Source organism: Schistocerca serialis, chromosome 1 (genome assembly GCF_023864345.2).
Source record: "Schistocerca serialis cubense isolate TAMUIC-IGC-003099 chromosome 1, iqSchSeri2.2, whole genome shotgun sequence".
Classification (NCBI taxonomy): Eukaryota; Metazoa; Arthropoda; class Insecta; order Orthoptera; family Acrididae; genus Schistocerca; species Schistocerca serialis.
In genome coordinates, this window is record NC_064638.1 from 612,999,147 (window position 1) to 613,025,495 (window position 26,349).

Genomic DNA, 26,349 nt, shown 5'->3' on the forward strand with positions numbered 1-26,349 from the left:
GTACGGGCTTTTGTTGAAGTTTCGAGAACATATCTTCACTGAGGAGTCAAGCAGTATATTGCTCCCTCCTACGTATATCTCGCGAAGAGACCGTGAGGATAAAATCAGAGAGATTAGAGCCCACACAGAGGCATACCGACAATCTTTCTTTACACGAACAATACGAGAATAGAAGGGAGAAGCGATAGAAGTAGTCAAAGTACCGTCTGCCACACGTCGTCAGGTGGGTCGCGGAGTATGGATGTAGATGTAGATGTAGATGAATGCGGCTGCCAGCGTGAGTACAGTTTGTTGGGAGTGTTGGTGGTTGCGTGCCGGCAGGGGCCTGTCGCGGCTGACCGTGCTGGACGTGAGCGGCGCGGGCGTGCAGAACGTGAGCGCGCGCGCCTTCCGCGGCCTGTCGGGGCTGCGCCGCCTCTCGCTGGCCGGCAACCAGCTGCGCACCGTGCCCTCCCAGCAGCTCGCAGAGCTCGACCGCCTCGAAGAGCTCAGCATCGGCCAGAACGACTTCGTCTCCATCGACAAGAACGCCTTCCAGGTAAGTCACATAGCTCCCGCTTCTTTTTTTAACAGTCATCAGTCTTCTGACTGATTTGATGCGGCACGCCACAAATTCATCTCCTTTCATCTTGCAGCAGCCCTTTTTCTACGCAATTATTTGCTGGATGTATTTTACCCTCCACAGCTCTCTCTAGTGGCATGTTATTCTCTGCTGTCTTAACTGTTGTCCTCCCATCCTGCTCCTTCTTCTTGTCAGTTTTTTCCACATATTCATTTCCTCGCCGATTCTGATGCTGATATTTGGTTTGTGGGGCCCTCAGCTGCACGGTCACCAGCGCTTGTACAAACTCCCACTTTTTGCACAGTCCAATTTATTCAATTTATTACTCAGTCCAGTCTAGCCACTCTCACAACTGATGATGATGATGATGATGAAATGATAAACACAGCACAAACATCCAATCTCTCACCGATTCTGTGGAGAACCCCCTTATTCGTTACCTTATCAGTCCACCAAATTTTTCAAAATTATTCTGTAGCACCATATCTCAAATACTTCGATTCCCTTCTTTTCTTGTTTTCCCACAGAGTACGTTTCACTACCATATAATGCTGTGCTCCAAACGCACATTCTCAGAAATTTTTCGTCAAATTAAGACCTATGTTTGATACTAGTAGACTTCTCTTGGACAGAAATACCGTTTTGTCAATGCTAGTCTGCTTTTTATGCCATAATTGCTCCGTCCGTCTTGGGTTGATTTGCAGTAGGTAGCGGAAACCCTTCATTCACTTCCTAATCACCAATCCTGATGTTGGGGTTCTCGCTGTTCTCATTTCTGCTACCTCTAATTACTTTCATCTTTCTGCGATTTACTCTCAATCCATATTTTGTACTGATTAGACTTTTTGCCGGCCGCTGCGACCGAGCCGTTCTAGACGCTTCAGTCCGGAACCGCACTGCTGCTACGGTCGCTGGTTCGAATCCTACCTCGGGCATGGATGTGTGCGATGTCCTAAGGATATTTAGGTTTAAAGTAGTTCTAAGACTAGGGGACTGATGACCTCAGATGTTAAGTCCCATAGTGCTTAGAGCCATTTGAACCATTTTATGATTAGACTTTTTATTCCATTCAGTAGACCAATTCGCTGAGGATAGCAGTGTCAACAGCGAATATTATCATTGATATTTTTTCATCTTAAATGTCAATTACACTTCTGAACCTTTCTTTTATTTCCGTCATTGCTTCTTTGATGTGTAGAGTGAACGGAAGGAGCCAAAGACTACGTCCCTGTCATACACCCTTTTTAATCCGAGCACTGCGTTCTTGGTCTTCCACTCATATTTTTCCTTCTTGATTCTTGTACATGTTGTATATTACCAGTCTTGCGCTATATGTTGCTGCTATTTTTATCAGAATTTCAAACATCTTGCATCATTTGACATTGTCTAAAGCTTATTCCAGGCCGATAACTCCTGAGAATGTGTCTTTATTTTTCGTTGGTCTTGCTCGCATTATCAACCGCAACATCAGAACTGCCTCTCTGGTGCCTTGCCTTTCCTAAATCAAACTGTTCGTCATCTAACACAGACGTATAACACATCTTTAATTCATCGTCTAATGTTGCCGGAAAAGCATGTAGCACCCTGAAGGACAGTGTTCAGTGGCACCGGGTTATAATATGTCCATACTCTAAATGGCCCTAGTGCAAGTGATTCATGCAATGATGAACTACCAGTCACCTCACTTATCAATAAAATCGATTTTCCTAGAGGTGTTGCGTTTCTTTCTGGCAGTATGTATAAAAATCAATGTTGTTTGTTCGTCTTCTATGTGTTTCTGTACCTTTAAACCGATAAAAAAGAAACTTTGGTAAGTTTTCTTCATGCTCGTGAAGGTTTCTGTGGAGGTAACGGCGACCTACCATCCACTGCGATGGAGGTGAAAATGGGATGACATTGCAACTCGTCTGGAGCGATTTCAGTCAAGTTTTGTGTAACATGAGTCGTCATATGTATTATTATTTGTGTAAAAGTAGTAGGGGGAGGGGGGGGGTAATATACACCAACCAACGCTAATCGTTAGGGTGAGAGTTGAGTGGTAAGACGTTCCTGGTGTAGGACAATAACATGACGACTGAGCGGTGTCTGGTGCATTATACGTTCCGTCGTTTTACAATCGAATCTGCTACTCCACTGAGGATCACACTTCACTATGAACCGTGGTTTTAATTGTATCTAAGCAGAATATTTATTGCACTTTCGATTAAACTGTTGGCACAAAGTCTGTTTCTTTCTACGACAGTGAGTTTGGGGATGCTACTTATCAGTAGCGCCGTTGACTTCATCGGTATTCCTTCTGCGACACCGCTGTAAGACTTGGTTGGAACGTAGCCACTGGACATGATTGCTGGCAGTGGTAGTCACGAGAATGTACTGCTGCAAGAAGACCAGGCTCCAGATGGACACAGGGCGCTACCTAGAGGGAAGACCATCATGTCCGGCTTACGGCTCTGGCACACCGTACTGCATCTGTAGCAGCAATTTGAGCAGCAGCTGGTATCACAGTGACACAACGAACGGTTACAAAGTCGTTACTCCAAAGACAGCTCCGAGACGAACACGCCCTGTAGCGTGCATTCCACTGACCCCCAACCACCGCCATTTGCGACTTCAGTGGTGTCAAGTGAGAGCTCATTGGAGGGCAGGGTGGAAGTCTGTTTTCCGATGAAAGCCGGTTCTGGCTCGTTGCCTGTGATAACCGTGTATTGGTTAGGAGGAGGCCAATCGAAGGCCTGCAACAACCTGCCTGCGTGTTAGACGCACTGCGCCTACACCTCGAGTTACTGTCTGAGGTACGATTTCGTATGACAGAAGTCGAACTCTCGTGGTTATTCCATTAACCCAATATACTCAACAGAGCGTCGACATGTCGCCTTGGCCTGTTCGATCACCAGATCTGTCTCCAACCGGCACATATGGGACATCATCGGACGAAAACTCCAGGGTCATCCACAAACATCATTAAGAGTCCCTGAATTGACAAACCGCCGGCCGCTGTTGCTGAGCGGTTCTAGGCGCTTCAGTCCAGAACCACGCGACTGCCACGGTCGCAGGTTCGAATCCTGCCTCGGGCATGGATGTGTGTGATGTCCTTAGGTTAGTAAGGTTTAAGTAGTTCTAAGTTATAGGGGACTGATGACCAGAGCTCAGAGCCATTTGAACCATTTGCTCAGCGCTATTTGAACCATCTGAACCAATTGACCAACCATGTGCAACAGACGTGGAACTCCATCCCACAAACTGACATTCTGCAACTGTTCAACACAAAGCAAGTACTTTTGCATGCTTGAATTCAATATTCTGGCAGTTACATCACTTATTAATACTCTGCTGTCCCCAAGTCTCGTACAAATTTATTCGCTTGGCGCCGGCAGCGCTAATTCGGATTACTTGACTTGTCGACGGCCGCTTGTCACCTTTTCGTTGATGACGAGCTTTAAACACACTGACTTTCGAGCGCTTCAATATTTCGGAAATCCTCTAGTTTGCCGTATCGTTCCACAAACTAGAATTTTCTTTTCAAGTAACTTTTCTGCAAGTTCTACACTGTTATAATAATTATCCATGTAGAGGTGATGCCACTTTCCATAAGAAGGTGTCAGTAGTTTGTCCACCGCCTGGACATGTCGTGAATGAGGAAATGTATCCCGTACTCGAATAACACAGCACCCGAATGAGTATGCCATATTTCATAATTTTCGACGGACTGTAAACTTTAAAATTTAATTGTCCACTCCACGGCACCATTCCGTCATCAATTGAGATGTTTTGACTTAGATTAAATGTTTCTTTTAACTTTTTGAAAAAATAATCAACTACGAATTGCAATTTGAAGAGCCGGTCGGCATTACCCGATTTATTGACGTGTGTAACTTATTTGTAACTAAACTAAACACTAACAGAATGAAAAAGATAGTTAAGTGCTGTCACCGGCCACTGCGAGATACTATACACACGACACCACTGTGGTGTCGCCGGTCGGCAAAGTGTTAACGTACCAGCATTTCACATTTGCAGTGACTTATTTTCCAATTACATTAACCTGCGATTTTGCAGTGTTAATCACATATATGTGTTACCTAGAGAAATGTATTCCCAATATTTCATTACTCTACACTTACTATTTTTAGTGCCGCGGTATTTTTTCTGTCAGTGTATTTACCACCTGTAACTTGCAGAGATTCTCTGTCCGCTAAAATGTGTGTGTTTTCTCACAGTCGTCTTGTGAAACCGGGGAGTAACTGAGGAATAATCGTGTATAAGACGCCACACAAAGATTTAACACTCTGAATAATCGATTTTTCGAATGTGGGTTGATACCGAAACGAAGTACTTTGCAATTAGAGGCAGGGCCCGTGCTGGAGAACTGGAGCGCCGGCGGTGCTGGCTCCATATTTCCTGGGCCAGCCACCAGGCCGCCAGCCAGGCTGCGGTGACGTCGGGCTCGCCGTGACCTCTCCGTGCGCCCCCGGCAGCGCCTGCACTTAGGCGCCGCCATTTATATTCATTAAGTCCTAATTTAAACTTATGGCCGAACCGAGCACCCAACCCCCAGCCCCTCCCACCTCTCCACACCCATCCGCTGCACCCTTTGATTCCGTTGCAAAATAATTTCCGCGCGGCGGATTTTGCGAATAGAGCGAAACTTTAGCGGCGCTGTGGTCAGCGAGCGCGGCCGCGCAGTATTTCATTCCTGGTGCTTGGAGTAAAATTCGGGCATTTTCAGCACTTCCATGTATGCACATTTACTCTTATTTGTCCTTGCCCTAACGCGGCAAACTGTGGGCTTGTTCCGCAGTTCTCACTAGTTGTTTCGCATAACATAGGTTCAGAAATTTTTGCGAGTTAAGTACGTTTTAGCAACAATCTTCTAGACATACGAAATTGTGCTGTACATTCATGCTACTTTTTCAGCTACACATTATTTTTTATATAAAAGGAAGAAATCAGGTAGAGAATAGTTTTGTACCTTGAGGATAGTGTACTTAGGAACACACGACGTCTGAAACATCCCCTTAAAAATTTATAAATGACTGTGCTGATAAACCTCTTACGTTATTTGATTTTCAAACAGCTGAGCAAAACTGAACGTACTCAGACCATTCTCTCTTTACTTATTCAGATCGGCACTAAACTGACACACAATATTTTTAGCCCAACGCAGTCTGACTTTCAATAACCCCTACAAAAGAATGTCCCTGACTAACAGTAACCTATACGTTTCATGAATCACTTACCTCACGAAAATGTTCGTGACTCGAACTACTGCAATACAGCGAGCGCCAATACTGCCAGCTAAATAAAAGATTCTAACTACTGAAGGCACTAACTACTGACAGGCATAGTTAGCAAATGAAAGATTTTGATAGAGAACAAACACTGTATTTACCTTAACAGTGTTCAAAAGTCATATATAGATCAGTTCATGACATCCAGTCTTACAAATTTCGTTTTTCTGACGGGCACACGTTCAGATCGTCCGCCAACTCACTCCCCACATCCACCACTGCTGGCGGCTCACCTCCAACTGCCAACGCTACGCGCTGTTCACATCCAACTGCCCAACAATACAATAGGAAATATTCCAACAATGCAAATCAGCCACAGACTGCACATAGCACAGTCAGTGATTTTCATACAGAGCACTACGTGGCGTTACCAACACAAGAACCTAAACAGCCTACTTATACGTCTTTTCCTCGATACTTCAGTCTAATGTCTGGTTTTACATCTATTCGGAAAGTAAGGTCCGATCGGGTGCGAAATGGAAACCACGGTGAAAATTCGATAAAGCTTCGCACCGATGTGTTGGGCGGTACCTCTAGTACGCCCTTCGGCAGCGTCACGTCGCTCTTTTTAGCTCTGAGCGCACATGCAGCACGTAAAGATGTGTAGGACCCTAGTGGAGGAAAAGGAGATGAGTGTTCAACGTCCCGTCGACAACGAGGTCATTAGAGAATGAACACAGCTCGGATTAGAAGAGGATAGGGAAGGAAATCTGCCGTGATTTTTCAGACAAACCAGCCCTGAACTTGCCTGAAGCGACTTAGGGAAATCACGGATAGCCTAAGTCAGGATGGTCGGACGCAGGTCCTCCATAATGCGCATCTTGTGTGCTAACCAGTGCGTCATCTCACTCGGTCATTAAGAGCAGTGTCTCCAGCCAAGTATGAGGGCATGGTGAGAAATTTCGTCTGATATTGTGCAGCTCACATAACATAACTGTCACGCGTTTCGTTCTTCATGACATTTCTCGGCCGCATTCAGCAAGGCAATGAAGATGCTCCTGCAGCGTTTTTGGTGGGAGGTGTTTGATCTCCCACAATACACCCGGTAATTGGCTCCCCTGAGTTTCATCTTCGCTCCCATCAATCGCTGGTTACGAGAACAATATTTTGGCATACACAACGAGAAGTAGAGCAGTGTAGAGAATTTTGGCGGAAAGCGCAGGCGGCTGCCTTCTAAGACGTGTGTATTGGAAAGTTGGTACAACGCTACGACTTATCTCTAAATCGAAGTCTCGACTACTTAGAGATGTTGCTGAAAGCTGTAGTTAACTGTTGCAAATAAAACATTTCTGAATTTCACAGTTGTGGCCTTTTCGCGACCGATCGGTCTTTCCGAATAGCTCTCGTAGAATCACTTGAATGAAAGCTCACCAAAGACTGCCATAAGCAGTTTCCGCCATTTAATCTTGCTTTTGAGGTTGTATTTTGAGAGGAATTTTATAAACATTTCACTTCTACACATTTAAGTGCTGTACAATAAAAATATTTGAGATATATTGTTAATTTTGCTGTCATAAATTTTGATTTCAAGTGAAATGCTTTATGTTTTTAGAACTGTATATATTTATCATGTGAACAGTTAAGTCATACTTCGTCGATCGTTCACGATCTTGAAACTTGAAACAGAAGAAGGTTTTTTTCTGTAAAACTTGTGATACTCTCAAATGAATCGAGTTTCTTTAATGTCTTAACGGTTATACCCGTCTTGAAACGAGAAATTTGTATTAGCTTCTAGTAGCTTCAATTTCAAATGTATTTAACTTGTAACTGGTTTTTAATTGTACTTCTGCTTAATTTGATTTCACTTACTGTTTATTGGTGTGTAGTAGAGTAATAATTTAGCAAGTAAATCATTAAATATTGTACTACCATGATTGTCTCGATTGCAACACTATTAAATTTCAATCTAATATTTATTCCTAGGTTGTTGTACTTCGGAATGTGATTTTTTGTGTAGAAATCTTAATTTTTCGGAGTAAGTTTTGTAATTTCAAAAAAGGGCAAGAACGTGTATGTCATCATTTAAAAATGGAATAAGAAAATATGTTAATGTTCTGTTAGGGGACCAGGTACAGGCAAAAGTTTTAAGACTGTACCAATGTAAAACTCTGCCCTGCTACATATGAAAGGCATGAGTTCCACGCTTTATCGCCCGTAATACTGTTATTCGGTGTGTATTCCAGTTTTGTACAACTTAAAAATAAAAAAAATTATCAGAGTGCTTCATTTGACGTATTTCGCGAGAGATATTCAATTTGAAGGCAGCAGGATATACTGATTAGTGATTTCCACGAACAGATTTTCTAATTACAGAAACCCTGATAATGTGGCACCTGTCAAACAAAACCATACTATTGATATCGAAGCTTTACGCGGCTGCATCCTTATATAAAATCTTTTTGGTATCGATCTTTCGAAGATGATGAACATCGTCAGCAAGCGACTGTCTGAGTGGAGGATAGGATTTCACATTTTTATACTGGCGATCAAGCTTGTTATTGTTCGGGTGACGTCTCTCAGAATTTTAACTGCTATTGGCGGAGTGATGTCGCGTGGAAGGCAGTTTTTGCATGGCCAGGTGTCGGAATTCAATAAGGAGGCCCCATTGGGATGGAAATCCTAGAAGATATTTGTGATGGTTATATCTTATTAAATCAAATTATATTCCATGTGAGCCAAAGGAGGCGTGACTTAACCGGTATAACTGCCACACCTCTGCTGTTTACAACGTAAATGTGTGCTCAAAATGTGACCTACCATCTGGTATTTCCTCAGACCTCACATTTCCGTGCCTTAAATGTAAGATATCCTTGATTTTCTTTTTCACTTTTTATTTTATTTTGTCGAAATTGGACTGTTATTTTATGTCCAAAGACTGTTTTTAAAAGTTTATTAGGTCATTTTCTTGTCTGCCTGTTTCGTAATAACTTTCGAATTGATCTTAAACTTAGCTCGTGATCAGTCAGTAACTTAAAATTTTAACATAGCTCGGAAGTCGGTGACAGGGCAGTATTAAGTTACTTTCCTGTCTGATCCTCGTAGCCCACATAGGTGTGGGGTAAAAGGGGTTGGTGTTGCCTGACATCTCGGCTTCCCTGCAGGTCCAGCATGCTGTGCAAGTAGTATCGGAGTGTGTTCCAGATGGTATGCATGACACTGCTACATCCTGAAGCTCTAGTATTGCCTCTGTAGCACTCACCTCGTTGCACACCAGGACCATTTCCACCCTGCCAGACACTATTGCTTGTGGTCAAACTGTAAGGCTACCTGCACCTTGACTCTGCCTTCAGTTGTGTGTTCATAGACTTCTTACATCGTTCTCATTACACACTGTAGGTTTTATTCTTAGATTTCGCTATACCTTCGATTTTTACGCTTGGATTGTTCCTTTGAACTTTGTTGTTCTGCTATACCATCTCTGTTGTCCACTGTCGTCTGATTGAGGCCTTCCTGTCGTCGCCTGGTCAACCATTGTGGTTGGCCCTTGGCCCATTAGCCTGTGTCTGCTGGTTCTTTGAGTTGTTCCCAATCCTTGTCAACAGCATTTTTTTCAGGACTAAAAACTACAAAACAATTATTTAAATAAGAACTAATTAGAAATATAACACTGTTTTAAATTAGACTAATACGTATAAAATGATTTCTCCTAGCCACATAAAGATTTCTATCCCCATGCAGATAGTCTTGAAAATTTGTAATTCTGAGTTTTTAATAGCTGAAAGTACAAGATGTATAACGAAATACGTGGGGCAAATAACCGATGTATTGTCTGTTGCATGTTCCCACGCTTTTCATTATAAAGCTTGTAAGTATTTTCATAGCTATGAAAAATTCACCGCCACAAATTTTTAGAATTATCTGTGTGGGGTCAGATGTCTGTAAGGGCCTATGAGAACTGTTTTATACTCTTTACTCAATTTTAAAACCGTATTATTCTAAAAATTAATTATTCTTTAAATAATTTTTATCGTAAAAGATTGTCTGATGATCTACTGACAGAAAGCGCTAACAACATTATCATTAAATAAACCTCGATTCAGCCTTTTTTTCACAACAAAGATATAGCAGTCACTGCAATTCCATAAACCACACTATATATAAAATTATAGCTCGTGTTTTAATTATTCTGACTGAAAAATTCATTCTTGGAACTGTTCCTTGTTATCTCCTCCCAACGATGGGCGACTGTACAGCAAGGATTGCTGTGTAGCCTCTGCAGTAATTGGAAAGCGGGACAATCGTGCCAGATGATTGATATATTGAATGAGGCTGAAGAATGTACTTCAGCTGAATTCAGTCATTGAGGGCAATGATCGAGAAAACGCAAAAGAAAATGGAGATGCTTTGTATGACTTCTCATTATAGATGTCAAGTTTAATGTCATTTCGAATGCTCCACAATTTAGGCTCGATCTTTCTTTTTTGTATTTGTTTTGACTGCTTTAATGTTGCCCGACACGACTTGACCTCCTGTGCGAATCTCTGCGTCACAGAATTAGATGTCTAGCTATGATAAACTAGTAGGATCCCTTTGTCCAGAAATGCCCTCTTCTCTTGTGCTAGTTACTTTTTTACTTCCTACTTGCTTTTTCCGTCACACATTATTTTCATTCCAAAATCTCGTTTCTGATACTCCTTATCGCTTTACCCTTACTTGTTTTACCCTCAATTCGTATTCTGTGCTCACTAAACTTAATTCCATTGAGTACGTCCTATAATTCTACTTCGATCTCAATGAAGAAACAATGTCATCAGCGTACCTTATCAGTAACATATTTTGACCGTAAATTTCAGTTCCACCCTCGAACTCAATATGACTGCATTATTACAATGCATATTTTCGCCGGATTTCTACGGAGTGATGACATAGTTGTGGCGTCACGAATTACGAATCGTGTACCCTCGTTATGTTACAAGGCTGCGAGGGCTTCAAACAGATGCAGGAAGAACTGTGCTTACAAAAGTTGAGCTCGCATTGTTCGAGCCTAGAGGGTCGGTTCACTTTGTGTGTGTGTGTGTGTGTGTGTGTGTGTGTGTGTGTGTGTGTGTGCGTGTGTGTGTGTGTGTGTGGAGACGGGGACGGGTGCTCACAAATGACCACTACGTTTTTCGCCTCATGAAAGCGAGCCAACCTCCCAGCGACCGTTTGTGCCATCTTCCAGAGTCTCCAGACGTCACGGCGAACGAAGCCTCTCGCTGTAGTAGCAGGACTTTATGGCGGAGGGGGGCGTGGGCCGTCCAGCCAGCGTTTTATTGTGGCTGTGGAGCGGCCCGTAAAACAGCCGGTGCGCGAACACTAAGGAGCGCTAGGCGTCTGTCTGTCTGCGCCGTCCCTCCCTGCAGCTCTTCGGCTCGGCTTCCCTTTGAGCTGGGACACCGTCCGTTGGCTGGAGAGTCGCCTGAAACGAACGGTCCAGCAACCGGCAACTAGTGGCCTCATGTTGCTTAGCGCCTGTCGCCTGTCAGCCGCTCCTTACAACGGTTTAACGCTGTAGCATCTACAACTCCTGGTGGACACTCATCACAAGACGTTACAAACGTGGTCTCAATCCATTTTCTATTTCACTATCTTCTATAAGTACTCCAGAAAACAATATTCACTGTCAGGACACAGCCAGATATAGAGTAATTAAAAGTGTAAACAGATAAACGAAGAGTAATCAAATGTTAACACAATCGAAGAGAAACTGAGGGCATAACATTATAAAAAATATGATACGAGCAAAACCTAGTAGAACAAAGAGATATATGTGAAGAGGACATTAGCAGAAGTGGAAGTGGCTTTAAAAACAAAGAAAGACGAAAAGGCAAATGGCATTAAATGCGAGTTTTTAAAATACGGCGGAATTCTCCGTAAACTAAGATTTTTACATTTCCTTACTTTAAGCTGGGAGAAAGCGAGAATATATTAAATCTTGTCAGCAGCTGTTATGCACTCAATTTTTGAGAAAGGGGATGGAAAAGGATATTATAATTCTAAGGCGATGGGCATTTCAACAGCTGGATATAAAGTATTTTCAAAAAATTTAACTCTAAGGTTAAGACAAATAGGAGGGACATTTTTATCAAAGGCCAAAGTGGATTTAGATCTAGGTAATCAAAAATGGATATTATATTCACTTTTAATATGATAAGTAAAATAAGAGACTTTAATAATGAGATATACATACCTTCCATCGGCTGTGTCTAGGAGTTTGACAGATTAAACAGGAGAAAACTCTAGTTAGCACGGGAAGAAAATGGAATGCCTTTGATTCCGGGATAATTGATATTGGCAATAAAATACTTATAAAACAGAACTAGATTTGTAATACATACAGGGTCCAAAATAAGAAAGAATGGAATTACAAAGAACCAAAAGGTTAAACAAGGCTGCAGTCTTTCCCCACTTTTGTTCAGTGTATACATAAATCGAATCATTAAAAAGTGGAGTGAGGAAACAAAAAACGAAGAAGGAACACAACTATGTAAGAACCAATATATAAAAACGTAGATGTACATTGATGGCTAGATATAATAGCCACTTCAGAAGAAGAATTTCATTCAAATACTTTTAAATTAAACCAAATTGGTCACAATTAGAATTTAAAAATATCTATTGAAAAGAGAAAAGTAATGATACTCCCAGGAAACCGTAATAAAGATATAAAGAATAAAATAGCAAATCTCGCGGCGTATATGGAACAATGAAGAGAACGTTAAAGGAAAAGACAACTACGGAAACTGAAATGAATTCCTGTATAACACTAGCTGTTCCATTTCTACGTTATAGACCTGAGGTATGGATACCAAACGAGGAAGACATAAAACGGACATTGTGGTCAGAAATGAAATTCCCCAGGTCAGTTAAATGATGTAACATAGAAGACAGATAAAGTATATGGAGATATTAGAAATGAACTTAAAATACTTGCAGTAACAGAAAAAATCGACGCATAGAGCAGGAGCGGCAGGAACACCAAAACACAACAAGGCAGGTATCCTAAAAGTTTTGTAATATATACCCGAAGGTGTAAGGAAATTAGGTCAGCGTGGGAGATCATGAAGCTGACAAGCAAAAGTCCGAACAAGTTCCTCGAAAATTGTATGGGAAGACAGAGGTAAAAATGCGTGCAACAAGTGTGTGTGTGTGTGTGTGTGTGTGTGTGTGTGTGTGTGTGTGTGTGGTGAGAGAGAGAGAGAGAGAGAGAAAGAGAGAGAGAGAGAGAGAGAGAGAGAGAGAGAGAGAGTGGTACTCTTAGATAAAGAGCTTGGCACCAGAGAAGGAACCATGGAGGCATGAAAGTAGATAGAAAACTTGTGACATAAGGAAATAGAGAGTGGAGGATAGGAGGGAGAAGGAATTGAAAGACAGAGTATAATGTGCTGTCTACATCAGAGTCATTTTAGGCACAACAAGGGTTGGGCCAGACGAGACAGCCAATCGGACTTTCTGTTCTTGGAATGCGGCACCTTAACCGACTTACAGAACATACGAGAAATCTAAATCAGGCTGAGATTTGATTTCCTCTCTTTCTTGCCTCCTTAGTAACGATTGTGATACCTCTCTCAGTACGTAGTAGGGGGTAGGTGGAGGCATTTTGTGATGGCAATTTATAATTTGATTTCATTGGCCCCTACTAGCAAATCAGGGAGAAGCTATCCTACTATGATGGAGCACATTACCGACTTTTCTTACTGCTCGGACTGACTCTGAGAATATAACACATTATGAACTGATGAAGCGGCAGTAACTGTCTGTGTTGCGGACACCAAATTTACTGTATGTTTCAATTACATTAGCCGCATTTGGACACCGGGACTCGAACCCGGATCTCTCGCTTAACACGAGCGGTCGCTTCAACCGCTTCATATAGAGTATGTAATAACAGCTAGCTGTGCTTGACGATGCTAGTCAGTAGACACATTTTATGTATTCCAGTTGTAAGTACACTGAATGCGCTGGAGCATGCTACCAGAGTTCTCTCAGTCGTGCAGAGAAAGCAGAACGTCACAGGACACATCGTACGGGTCCGAGCAAAGAGACCCCCCCCCCCCCCTTCCACCCCTCTCGCAATCGCCAAGCCCTGTCAACTACAGCGGCTGATTACCTCTACATTGTGCAACAGGCGAGGAGGGATCCACATCAAACAGCGGGTGCAACTGCAACTTCATTTAGCAGGAATGCACCGTTTGGAATGGTGCCAAGAGCATAGCGACTGGACCAGCGATGAGTCGGATCGCTACTCGGATGAGAACCGATTCAGGCTGAATAGTTTTGTTCATGGTGTGGGGAGGCATAATGTTTCACGAGCACACTGACCTACAAATCTTTACACTTTGAGCACTCACCAGTCAACGTTGTTGTGATTCTGTACTCCATCCCACGTGCACATGTCAAAGGTGCATTTTGGCCAGTATTGTGGATGACAGTGTGCGACCGCACAGAACTGTGCAGGTGGAGGAGCTTTTGGAACGAGGGGATGTGAGGGGAGTGCTATGGCCATTTCCCTGACTAAACTCCCATCGAGCACATGTGGGATGCGTCGGGGAGACGTTTTGCAGCACGTCCTCATGCACCAACGAACGTACAGCGGCTGTCAATCGCGGCTGGTGCAGGAATCTAACACTGTGCCATAAGAACCCCTTACCAACCTTGAGTCAAGCATGAGATCACACGGTAGAGCATGCATTGCGGTTTGTGGTAATCACATTCCCTATTAAGAACCATGTTCCTCTTTTTGTAATGTTCAGGATACCATCATAAATAGCTGAGACTTCAGTGTAATTACTGTCTTTGAATAAAAGTGCCATTTCTGTTCGTCTCGTTTCGTAGTAGAGTTACGTTCTGTACTATATTGTCGCACAAGTTACTTTCGTCGTTAAATTTTGCACACAAATATACTATGGAAGAGATCTGAATGTGCTTTAAAATGTGTCGATTAAAATTTTATGTCGAGATCGCTATAACTCCTATATTTATTACTAGTTTCAACTTACTGAGGAGCCATCTTCAGTTCTAAAATACAGAAAAAGTCTTAAAATGGGTGAATAGTAGTAGCACACATTTTATATTTAAACTTACAGTACATACAAATAAAAATTATTGCTTAATTCAATGTGTATCAGCCACCAAGCATTACATATCGTCATTATCTGTTGAGCTCAATATCTCTTGTTGTCATGAACGCACTGAAAAAATCTTTATACATCATGAAAAAAAATAAAGACATACAAAGTACATTTTGTAACTAGTATAAAGCTATAATAACTTATAACATTAGCTCAAAACGTCTTCAGTGATCTCATTTCCACACTTGTGTTTAAACGCTAGGAGATTCATAGTTGTAACCATCATATGTCCCATGTGTGGATCAAAATATGCCATATCCCTAAAAACGCTAGCTACAGGAACAGTGAGGTAACTTTATACCACTAGTCAAATGCACTTGGCATGTCTATATTTTTGTCACGATTTACTAAAATTTTTCAGTGTGTATACGGCAGCAAGAGCTGCACATTATGACGACATGCTCTACACATTATGACGATGTGTAATGCCTGTTGCGTAATACACGCTGAATTAAGTAATAATTTTTATTGGTATGTATCACAGAATGTAAGTGTAAATGTAAAATTGTTCCCTCTTTTTTGTACTTTTCTATACATTAGATTTGAAGATAGCTCGTCAATGAGCTAAAATTAATAATCAATAAAGGTGCTTTAACGATGTTGACATAGGATTTTTTATCCACATCTCTTAACACAACAGATAGTCTGTCTTCCGATTTAACAACATCAAATAAAATTGTGAATGTAGTTTGTTGAGACATGAGACCCATATCAAGAAAAATAAGAAGTATCATTCCGACGAGGACTCTGCAGTAATTTTCACATATGCACAGTATGAAAGGCCACCCACTTTCCTTGTGTCGGAGTAATTTGACCGCCACTCTGGCTAAAACGTACTGTTTGCGAAGTATCGGGATTCAAATTACCTACTTCTGTGTCATTATGACGTAAATGAACGATTTAGTGTTTGACACTCTATTATAGCCACAACTATTACGTAATGCAAGAGCAGCAGCGTAAATCGCACGTAAGTATTGTCCTACAGCTAACTTGATAAGAAAAACATCGGAAGTAACATGCTGATTACCGTCCTTGTATACGAGTGGAATTCCAGTCCACTGGTCAGGGCAGAGAGAGCTAATCGGTTGGCAACGATTTCGAACTCCCCGTCATCGTTATGCAGTGTTTGTTCAAGTCCGTTTGCACTTTGCTTAATTGAAGATAGTTTCAACGATGATTTTTTTTATAAACACCTTGACGTATCCAAACAAACGCAGGCTTCACATCCGTGTAATTCGGAACGTTGCCGGGAGGGGGTGGGTACAGAAAATAGGGGGTGATGGAAATATGAACTACTGGAACCTGCATCCAATCTCTCGCAAATTACCCGCCTACCAAATTAAGTTTGAAAAAGATACGCTGCAATTATTACACGCTGAATTCTGGTACGGCTGGCTTAACCGAATCTACACCCCTGATGGAATTACTTTCAGCGTTATCGTCGAGCCAAACAAAGGATTTATTGGGTTAGAAAGCTATATTTGTTTTATTAATATAGGCGTCACACAATCAGCACTGTCTGTTTCACGAGGCCTTTTAAAATCGGAGATTCTGTAGGATGAGCGATTAACTCGAGATTTCACTGTTATAAAAAACTGAAAAAAAAAACAGTGTCCCACGTTTACTATCTGCGGGAGCACGACGTGTTTTGTTATCATAACTTTATCGACGTTCATCATTCCAAGGGCTACACATAATTGTATGTTTTATTGTACGTTATCCAAGTTGTGATTGCAGTTTTTACCGAAACTTTCCTCTGTTACAGATTACTTTAAAATGTAGCCCGTGGTGTTTCAGATTTTTCATCTTCGATTAATTTTAACTCAGGCGAGCCGTTCATCAGGAATAAGTAAAGAAATCCTATGAGACGACACTCAGAGGCTAGTAAGAGAGTCACTTTCCTTTCAGAAAATGCTTTACTAAAGTGCGTGAGTGTCGTAAAAAAAAAGTCGTGTAGAAATAACCCAATGTTTCGCTTCAGTTATTTATCAACAAAAATGAACAAAGATTACTTTTTGCATCAAACCTCAAACCATTACGTTAATATACCGATTTGAGATTAGCAGCGCGGTCTGGGGCGCCTTGTCACTGTTCGCGAGGCTTCCCCCGTCGGAAGTTCGAGTCCTCCCTCCGGGGTGTGTGTACTTGTTGTACTTAGCGTAAGTTAGTTTAAGTTAGATTAAGTTGTGTGTAAGCCTAGGGACCGATGTCCTCAGCAATTTGGTCCCTTAGGAACTTACCACCCACCACTTCCACACCGCCACCACCACCACCACTACCACCTTGTGAGAACAGTGAAAATTATATTAAATAGCTGAAGGCAGAACTCACGTCATCATAAATCACTGTTTACAAAGTGATGCCGCACTGCACGTTTCACGAGTTATTGTGAGTGATATTTCATCAAGGGAAGAAATATACGTAGAAATGGATTTCCGCCCATAGTTACGTCTTAGGAATTTGGGCCAAATTCTTATCAAATTGTGGATAATCGTGAATCAGACGTTGATTAAATTATCTAATAAGGTTATCAGAGAATGAATATACAGTTTTTATATCAAGGAAAACTTCTCCTTTTTACACATATAACTTATATTGCTAAATAAGGACTCCAGAAATGATATTCGTACACGCGGCTGAACGTCAAATGGCGTTAATACTTGTGACTCACTTTTACTGAGATATAGCCACAGTTACTATTTAGTTCCATTAAGATATCCCTCTTTAACGGAATTCGAGATGTCTGCACAAAGAAATTGCAGTGACAAAACTTAAGCTCTGAAGTTGTCCCTGTGGATAGGCTGTTCTTCCACTTCGTGTGAGGGGCAAGGTCATCGTGTCCAAGTCCGAGACGAGGTGGAAAGAACGCTGTGTGGTAGACTAGACATCTCGCAATTTACAGCGATAACCACTTATCTCGTTATACACTATCCTTCAAAAAAGTTTTGAGACTTATTTTATTCCTCTCGTGAAGGGACGCCAGTGCAGAAGCTATCGTGGTAGGTTGAAATAACAGCTGTAAACAACAGATGTGCATTCGATCAATCAATTATGAGCAGGCTGTGGTAAGAAGTGGTCATGCGACTGCAGTGTGTCAGCGCTGTTGTGTCTCAAATCGCAACGTAGCTACATCTCTAGAGTGTTCAAGTCGTTCTTCAGAACGTTTCGAAGAAGAGAAAAAAATTCGTCGCGCGTCCTTGACTTCCGAAAAAGCAAAACGACGACTCGTGGAAAATTTCCGCGACTTGATTTAAATGCAAAAGGCGAACAGTTCTTTTATAAAAAAAATCGTTGTGACTGACAATACTTGGTGTGAACACTGCGAACCTGCTACAAATAAAAAAGCGCAGAACTCACATGAAGGATCAGCAGTTTGACAGCATAATATGCCTGGCTCTGTACTGAAGTTGGGGGAGACATACCTGAATTGATAAATAGACCATCCTAAAGCTTCTGTATCTTTTTTTTTTTGGTTAATACAGTCATGAAATATTTTGGGTTGATGGGCTGGTAAGTACTCCATGACAAAATGCTTGTTCTAAATTAAAAACTCAGTCTCAAATTTACGTATATATCAAATAGTGAAATAATGAAGACTATATTCTTTAATTTAAGAAGTTTTCGATTCCCTGCAGACTTTTTAGTGTGTCCAAAAGCCAACGACGAAGTTTAAAAATTATCCTAACTACAGGCATAGTGTAGATGTTATTCTTCATGCTTCTCCGAATTTAGAAGGACTGAACGATGGTTGGAATGCACACATGCCAAAGTAATTGCCAGCTTCTGCATGCATAATAGGTCAGCATTTACATTATATTCCCGTTGATGCCGCAGGGCCTGACGCAGCTGCGGCGACTGGAGGTGGTGGCGGCGCCGCGGCTGGAGCGCGTGTGCGCGGGCGCACTGTCGGCCAACCTCAACCTGGAGTCGGTGACGCTGAGCAGCAACAAGAAGCTGCAGGCGCTGGAGGCGGGCGCGCTCGCCGGGCTGCCTAAGCTGCAGGAGCTGGTGCTGCGCGACAACGCGCTCGTCGCGCTGCCCGAGGCGCTCATGGCAGCCTGGCCGCAGCTGCGCCGCCTAGACCTGTCCGACAACCCGCTGCACTGCCACTGCTCGCTGCTCTGGCTACGCGACGTGCTCGCCACCAGCAATGCCTCACAGGTAAACTATTTTTTTTCTTTATTGTGATTTCATTCCCCTGCCCCATATGGGCAGGGGAGGGCTGTCAGCGGCACAATCCGCCGCTCTTCAGCCGAGTGACATAACAACTTAAAATAAGAATAAAATGTTACATACATAAGGCGATAAATTGGAACTTAAGACAGAATAATGGGAGAAAATGCAGGTAAAAAATAGACTGACACGGAGACGTTCATGAAGGACAGTTAAAAAAAAGTCACCAGAAAGTTAAAAAAACACAGTTGGCGATTCTTCAAAACTCAGAGAAGACACTGAATGGACATGCACAGGTTAAAAGTCGGCCACAGTAGTAAAAACACTCCGGAACAACACACTTAAAACCCACTTGTCGCACACACGACGAAGAATAAAACTGCCAGGTGGGACCTGCCGAGGGAGGGGTCAGAGAGTATGGAAAAGGAGGGGGGAGCAAAGGGCAGCAGGAGAAGCGGCGGGATGGAGAGAGTAGGGGTGTCAGCGGTTACATGGAGAGGCAGGGGACACGTGGGGTAGGAAATGAAGAGGGAAGACAGGGCAGGAGGGAGTGCAGAGACACGGAAAGAGGGCACAAGAGAGGAGGGGGAGTAGGAGGGGGCAGCTGCTCGGGAGGAGAGAGTGGGAGGAGGGAGCCCTGAGGAGGAGGTAGGAAGATGGGGTTAGAGTTGGTAGGAAGGTAGATGTCAGGGCGAAGCTCATCATCCGGGAGGGGTAGATGGTGGAATTTGTGTTGGGAAAGGAGATGAAAGGATGGAGATCGAGAGAGGATGGGACACAACGGTAAAGGCGCGGCAACTGGTTGGGGGTGGAGAGGAAGGGAGACACCAGGGGGCCTCACAGGTAAACATTTACCTGCCGCTTTAAACAGTCGTACGTTAATGTCCCTAACAAGTTCGTTTGCATGGTCATCATTCACAGTGAGTATATAAGTATTTGTTTGATATACCGGGTGATCAAAAAGTCAGTCTAAGTTTGAAAACTTAATAAACCACGGAATAATGTAGATAGAGAGGTAAAAATTGACACATATGCTTGTAATGACATGGGTTTCATTAGAACAAAAAAAAAAAAAAAAGTTCACAAAATGTCCGACAGATGGCGCTGAACAGCAAAACGTCAGTGACTGCGCATGGCAATCGTGTATAAAAGGAGCTGTAATGAGAGAGAGAATCAGATGTGCCAGCCGTCGCAGCATGTTGACGTTACCTGAAAAGGCGCTTTTAGTGTAGCTGTATTATCAGAATGAGGAATGTGCTAGTTCAGCATTACGATCCTATAGCCATAGGAAGGGAATTCGAACGGGTGATGGTCTGTTGACAAATGCAGCTGTGGCGAGAATGATTTCGAAGTTCGAAGCCAAGGATTGTTTAGACGATAAACCCCGTAGTGGCCAAACGAGCACAAGACGTAATGCTGCTGAGACAGTTCAGGAAGAAATGGAGACTGTAGCGGGTTCGTCTATGCACGGGGAAATCAGCGCTCCTGCAGTCGCACGTCGCACCGGCATTCCATACACTACTATTTGGTTGGCACTGAGGCATACCCTCCGATGCTATCCGTACAAAATCCATCGGTATCATAAAGTGCTACCTGGCGATTTAGTGAAGCGGAGGGCATTTGCGGTGTGGGCGTTTCAAAAGATGGCGGAAGATGACGATTGGTTGAGTAACGTGTTGTGGACCGACGAACCTCATTTCACGCTCCAATGGTCTGTCAACACCCACAACTGCAGAATTTGGGCTACCAAAAATACTAGAACTGTCGTGGAAACTCCATTGCACGACGAGAAAGTCACGGTATGGGTTGGATTTACCACATCTACCGTTATCGGGCCTTTTTTCTTCGAGGAAATGTGTGATTCTGGTTTTGTAACTGCTACCGTGACGGGTGAGAGGTATGCTGATAAGTTACAGAATCGCATCATCCCCAGCCTAGCTGATAAACGCCTGCTGGAACGTACGATGTTTAAGCAGGATGGCGCTCCACCCCCTATTGCTAGACGCGTGAAAGATCTCTTGCGCGCGTCGTTTGGTGATGATCGTAATCTCAGCCGCCATTTTCGTCATGCTTGGCCTCCCAGGTCCCCAGCCCTCAGTCTGTGCGATTATTCGCTTTGGGGTTACCTGAAGTCGCAAGTGTATCGTGATCGTCCGACATCTCTAGGGATGCTGAAAGACAACATCCGACGCCAGTGCCTCACCATAACTCCGAACATGCTTTACAGTGCTGTTCACAACATTATGCCTCGACTGCAGCTACTGTTGAGGAATGATGGTGGACATATTGAGCATTTCCTGTAAAGAACATCATCTTTGCTTTGTCTTACTTTGTTATGCTAATTATTGCTATTCTGATCAGATGAAGCGCCATCTGTCGGACATTTTTTGAACTTTTGTATTTTTTTGGTTCTAATAAAACCCCATATCATTCCAATTATGTGTGTCAATTTGTACCTCTCTATCTACATGATTCCGTGATTTATTCGGTTTTCAAATTTATACTGACTTTTTGATCACCCGGTATTTAAACGCCTTTTCATTGCTGCAGTTATTTCATTTGTTCCACATGGATCTTACCCTTTGTATTAAGGCATCTTCAGTGGATTTAATGCGGAACAATACAGTTTTATTTTGTACGACATACTAATAGATTATAAAACAGTTCATTTCATATTTTTACATACATAAAGTCATACTTATTGTTTTTGCTTTTTCCACCTTAAATAGGCGTTCCCCATCATCCGTTAATAGGTTGGATGTCGAACTGTCACTTCACTTATAAAAGATCAACAAATTACACACCATGATCTTCTTTGTTCCATAGCTCTCATATTTTATAAGCTATGTCCTGTGGAACACGATAGCGTCTTGTACTAAATGTAGTTTTTCCTCATGAGAACTGTGAGTGAATTGTGTATTAACTGTGTATTGTCTTGGTGGCTCTTTTCTCACTTCTATATGTAAATGTTGCCAACCTAGCAAAGTACATAATGGAAACCTAATGATTATTAACTCCTGCTTTTTGAAACAGTGATTGCAACATATGTCCTGCGAGCTTGAAGTGTTGGGTTTTGTGAGTTTTCTGAAATTTGCTATGGGTTTAACCAGGATGTTTGAATTGTGGATTTTTTATAGGCAATGGCGGGCTAGAGTTTCGGGATTATTCTGAGACAGTTTCGTTTTTGCTGTGTTATCCAGTATCATGTCTACATTTTTCGCATTTTTTTGTCTGGAATCTGTTTGTTAGGTTTGTTTTTAATTTGATAGAATTATTTCGTAATGTGAGTTGTTATGTTTTATCAATTTATTGTCTTTGTCCATAAGTTATACTGTGTTTCTATAGAATGCTTTTGAAGTAACAATAGTGTCAATGTGAAGTTTCTTACAAGGTTTACTGAGTTGTGTAGATACTGAGTTTGTGTTGTTTCTGTATTGTTGTGTTTTATGAACGATTCTTAGATTTGAATCATGTCATTTGTTAGGTTGGAGGCACTTACATGTACAAGTAAGAAATGAGACATCAAGTAAAAAAAACACGGTTACAACAGAAATTACTCTCAGTTCTCATAAGAAAAAAACTATGGGTAAGTGCCAGACTAATTGTCGTTTTCCACAGCAGTTACCTTGTGAAATATGAAAACTAGAAAATAAAAGGCCGTGCGGTTCTACGCGCCACAGTCTGGAACCGAGCGACCGCTACGGTCGCAGGTTCGAATGCTGCGTCGGGCATGGATGTGTGTGATGCCCTTAGGTTAGTTAGGTTTAATTAATTCTAAGTTCTAGGCGACTGATGACCTCAGAAGTTAAGTCGCATAGTGCTCAGAGCCATTTGAACCATTTGAACAAAATAAAAGAAAGCAACATGAGTGGTGTTGATGTTTTATAAACGAACTGAAGGTGGAAATTGTAGCTTACGACCAAATGAAAGGAAAGAATATTTCCGCTGGAAAAACGAATAACTGTAAATAGTAATGAACTTATGTAAAAACTGTGATATGAACTGGTTTCTAAGTTATAAGTACCGGATTAAAAAAAAAAAAAAAAAAAAAAAAAAAAAAAACAGAAGTGTATTATTCAAGATTAAATTCGCTGAAGATGTCTTAATGCAAAAAGTATAATAAAAACAAATGAAATAGATTGCAGCAAGAAAAGGGAATTTGGATTTATGAAGCGAATGTTAATGTCCCTGCTCCAAGAACTCTTTGCGAAGAGAATCCCTTAAAAAAGCTATATGTAAGAAGCTCCGAGAGCTATCGATAAGATAAACCTTCCATCACTATGCATTTCGTTCCACAGTTCATCTTTTTTATTCATTTTATTTCTTGATTTATTTAACCTGAAAATATCCGAGTGCCGCGCGATCTAGGGCGCCTTGCCACGGTTCGCGCGGCTGCCCCCTGTCGGATGTTCGAGTCCTCCCTCGCGCCTGGGTGTGTGTTGTCCTTAGCGTAAGTTAGTTTAAATTAAACTAAGTAGTGTGTAAGCCTAGGGGCCGATGACCTCAACTATTTGGTCCCACAGGAACGTACCACATAAAAAAAAGAAAAGATTCGAGCCATCAGCCCCTCTCTTACATCAGACCACGCAGTCTACGTATTTTTGGATTTATTTACGATAAGCATGTTGTAATTTGTAGTTAACATACAATATTATACAATTTTGATAGTTATTATAGTGCAGAAAAATAAGAAAATGAACACATTTTACATCCGGTCACTAGTGTAATAATAGATGTCAACTGCAGGGAGGAATTTGAAACTATGAGGGCTAGCATCAATGGATGCGGTAGGAGGAGTGGAAAGAGGAGAAAAACGGGACGAGGTAAAACGCAATTAATTAAGCTGCAGGAAAAGGAAGGCAAGTGTCTGACCGAGAAAGAAACGAACGTGAAGCGTAAATTGGAGAAATAGGGAGCATCTGCTTTGCTATTACACAGAGGGAAAACTACTCAAATACGTTGATTTTGGGGAAAAATTGTGAGTGCGACCGCAGAATTATTTCAGCTTCTTATAAAAACTGCAGGGGATTTAAATGTGCGCAGACGCAGCGCAGCTCACTCCAGAAGTGGATGTCACAACAGATGAGGCGTCCTCGAATGTTTTTGTTTTGTGGATGGTCTGAGCTAAGGTACTAGATTAGTGACACCTTGTATGCGATTATGAAGAGGTGACAGGTAGTTAACCTCTGTGCAACGTACTGGGGTGCACATTCACTGAGGAGCCGATGAAATAGGCCTAAACATAAAGTGTGGTATTCATGTAACACGTCCGTTCGCAACCAGCCTGTCTTAGCGTATGAAGCACTCACATGATGTAGCCGGGATGTTCTATACGTAAGATATACAAATATTCAAGGTTAGTTTTAATCGTCTGAAGTTCTCATTACTCGCGCCGTTTTCGATTACATTGCGATAGTGGACGTTCACTAGAGCGAGTAACTGTACAAGTTTACGTTTGAACTGCTGTGAAAACACTTTCCGAAACATTTTAAGGGCAGAGAGGCAAGAGGAATTCATCTACTTGTGGCGATAGTATTTTCTTCCTAGTTGACTTGTAACGCAATGGAATGTCTTCGAAAGATAGGAAGTAATCATTCTTGAAATTAAGAACTGATTAATTTGTAACAAGATACTAAAATTAGTTAGGACTTCTTCGCATTTAGCTAAAGTCCCAGGTTTTGTGTGCCTATTACCATTGAAGACAGGTCATCATTTACATGGATGATTGCAGTTTTATCATATTGGATTTTTAATCTCTGTTCCTTTGCTTTTAACAAATAACTATGAATTAAAGAGGGTCTGCCTTCTTGCAAGTACACAATTATTGCCTTCTTTTAACATTCAAACATGTTTCACTACAATTGTGGCAGTCTTGGTGGTTTCCTTCCTTGTCATTTTTCCTGAAGTATATACATACAGATTTTATGTACGTTAGGAATACCTCATATGACATGTGTTGTTGTTTAAATTACGTATGTACTTCACCTTTTGTTACATTGTGTGTGGCCTGTGGCTGCCAACAGAAATCGGCCACAGATCTTAAAAAAATGGTTCAAATGGCTCTTAGCACTATCGGACTTAACATCTGAGGTCATCAGTCCCCTTGACTTAGAACTACTTAAACCTAACTAACGTAAGGACAGCAAACACATCCACACCCGAGGCAGGATTCGATCCTGCGACCGTAGCAGCTGTGCAGACTAAAGCGCCTAGAACCGCTCGGCCACAACGGCCGGCGTCACAGATCTAAATCAACATACAGGGATGTTAGGGCATCGTTTAGAATACAACTTTTAAAAATTCATGTTCCCCTAAAATTGTGGTATACGTCCGTTTTTAGGCTTACCACTGCTGTATTACACTTCTTCTGAGTTGGGGATGGTTTTTATTTGCTTGGTAGACGTATTTCTTGTTATTCCTTGGGTATTTACGATGGACTGTGGACATCGGAAAAAAAATTTTTGGTCTTTAGTATTGACGTCTACATGTCTAACACTTAGGTAAAGCTGAAGATGTCGGCATGTAAATGACAGCTGCTGGAGGACAAGTGCATAACATTATTCAAACTAGTGTCCGTCGTACCGTTTTTAATGTGGCGTAAAAAACTGCGTTGCTGAAGCTTCCAGGGATTTATACTGAGGTGACAAAAGTCATGAGACGCCTCCTAATATTGTATCGGACCTCATTTTGCCCGGCGTATTGCATCTGTTTGACGTGGCATGGACTTAACAATTTACTGAAAGTCCCTTGCCTAAATACTGAGGCACGCTTCTTCTATAGCTGTCCGTAACTGCGAAGGTATTGCCAGCGCAGGATTTTGTGTGACGTCTTGGCTACGTCCCATAAACGCTTGATGGGTGGCCGAATCATTTGCTCGAATTGCCCAGAATGTTCTTCAGACCAGTCGCGAGCAGCTGTCGTCTGGTGACAGGGTGCACTGTCATCCATAAAAATTCCATCGTTGTTTGGGAACAAGAAGTCCACGAATGACTGCAAATTATCTCTAGGTAACCGAACATAACCATTTCCTGGCAATGATCGATTCAACTGGACCATTCCATGTAAACTTAGCCTCTATAGTTGAGGAGCTACTACCAGCGTACGCAGTGGCTTGTTGACAACGCAGGTCCATGGCTGCGTCGGGTCTGCGCGACACTCGAACCTTATCATCAACTCTTACCAACTGAAATCGGGACTCATCTGACCAGGCCACTGT

The 26,349-nt window shown here is 42.1% G+C and overlaps 1 protein-coding gene across 1 annotated transcript in view; it reads left to right on the top strand.

Moving 5' to 3' along the window:
• The window catches only part of LOC126477843 (leucine-rich repeat-containing protein 4-like), a gene marked incomplete at its 5' end in the record, with an annotated part of 65,374 nt that overhangs the window by 19,302 nt on the left and 19,723 nt on the right, over positions 1–26,349 (top strand). The window contains 2 exons of the mRNA XM_050103650.1: positions 322–538; positions 18,795–19,121. Coding sequence (XP_049959607.1) covers positions 322–538; positions 18,795–19,121 — 544 coding nt within the window. The remainder of the gene's footprint in view (positions 1–321; positions 539–18,794; positions 19,122–26,349) is intronic.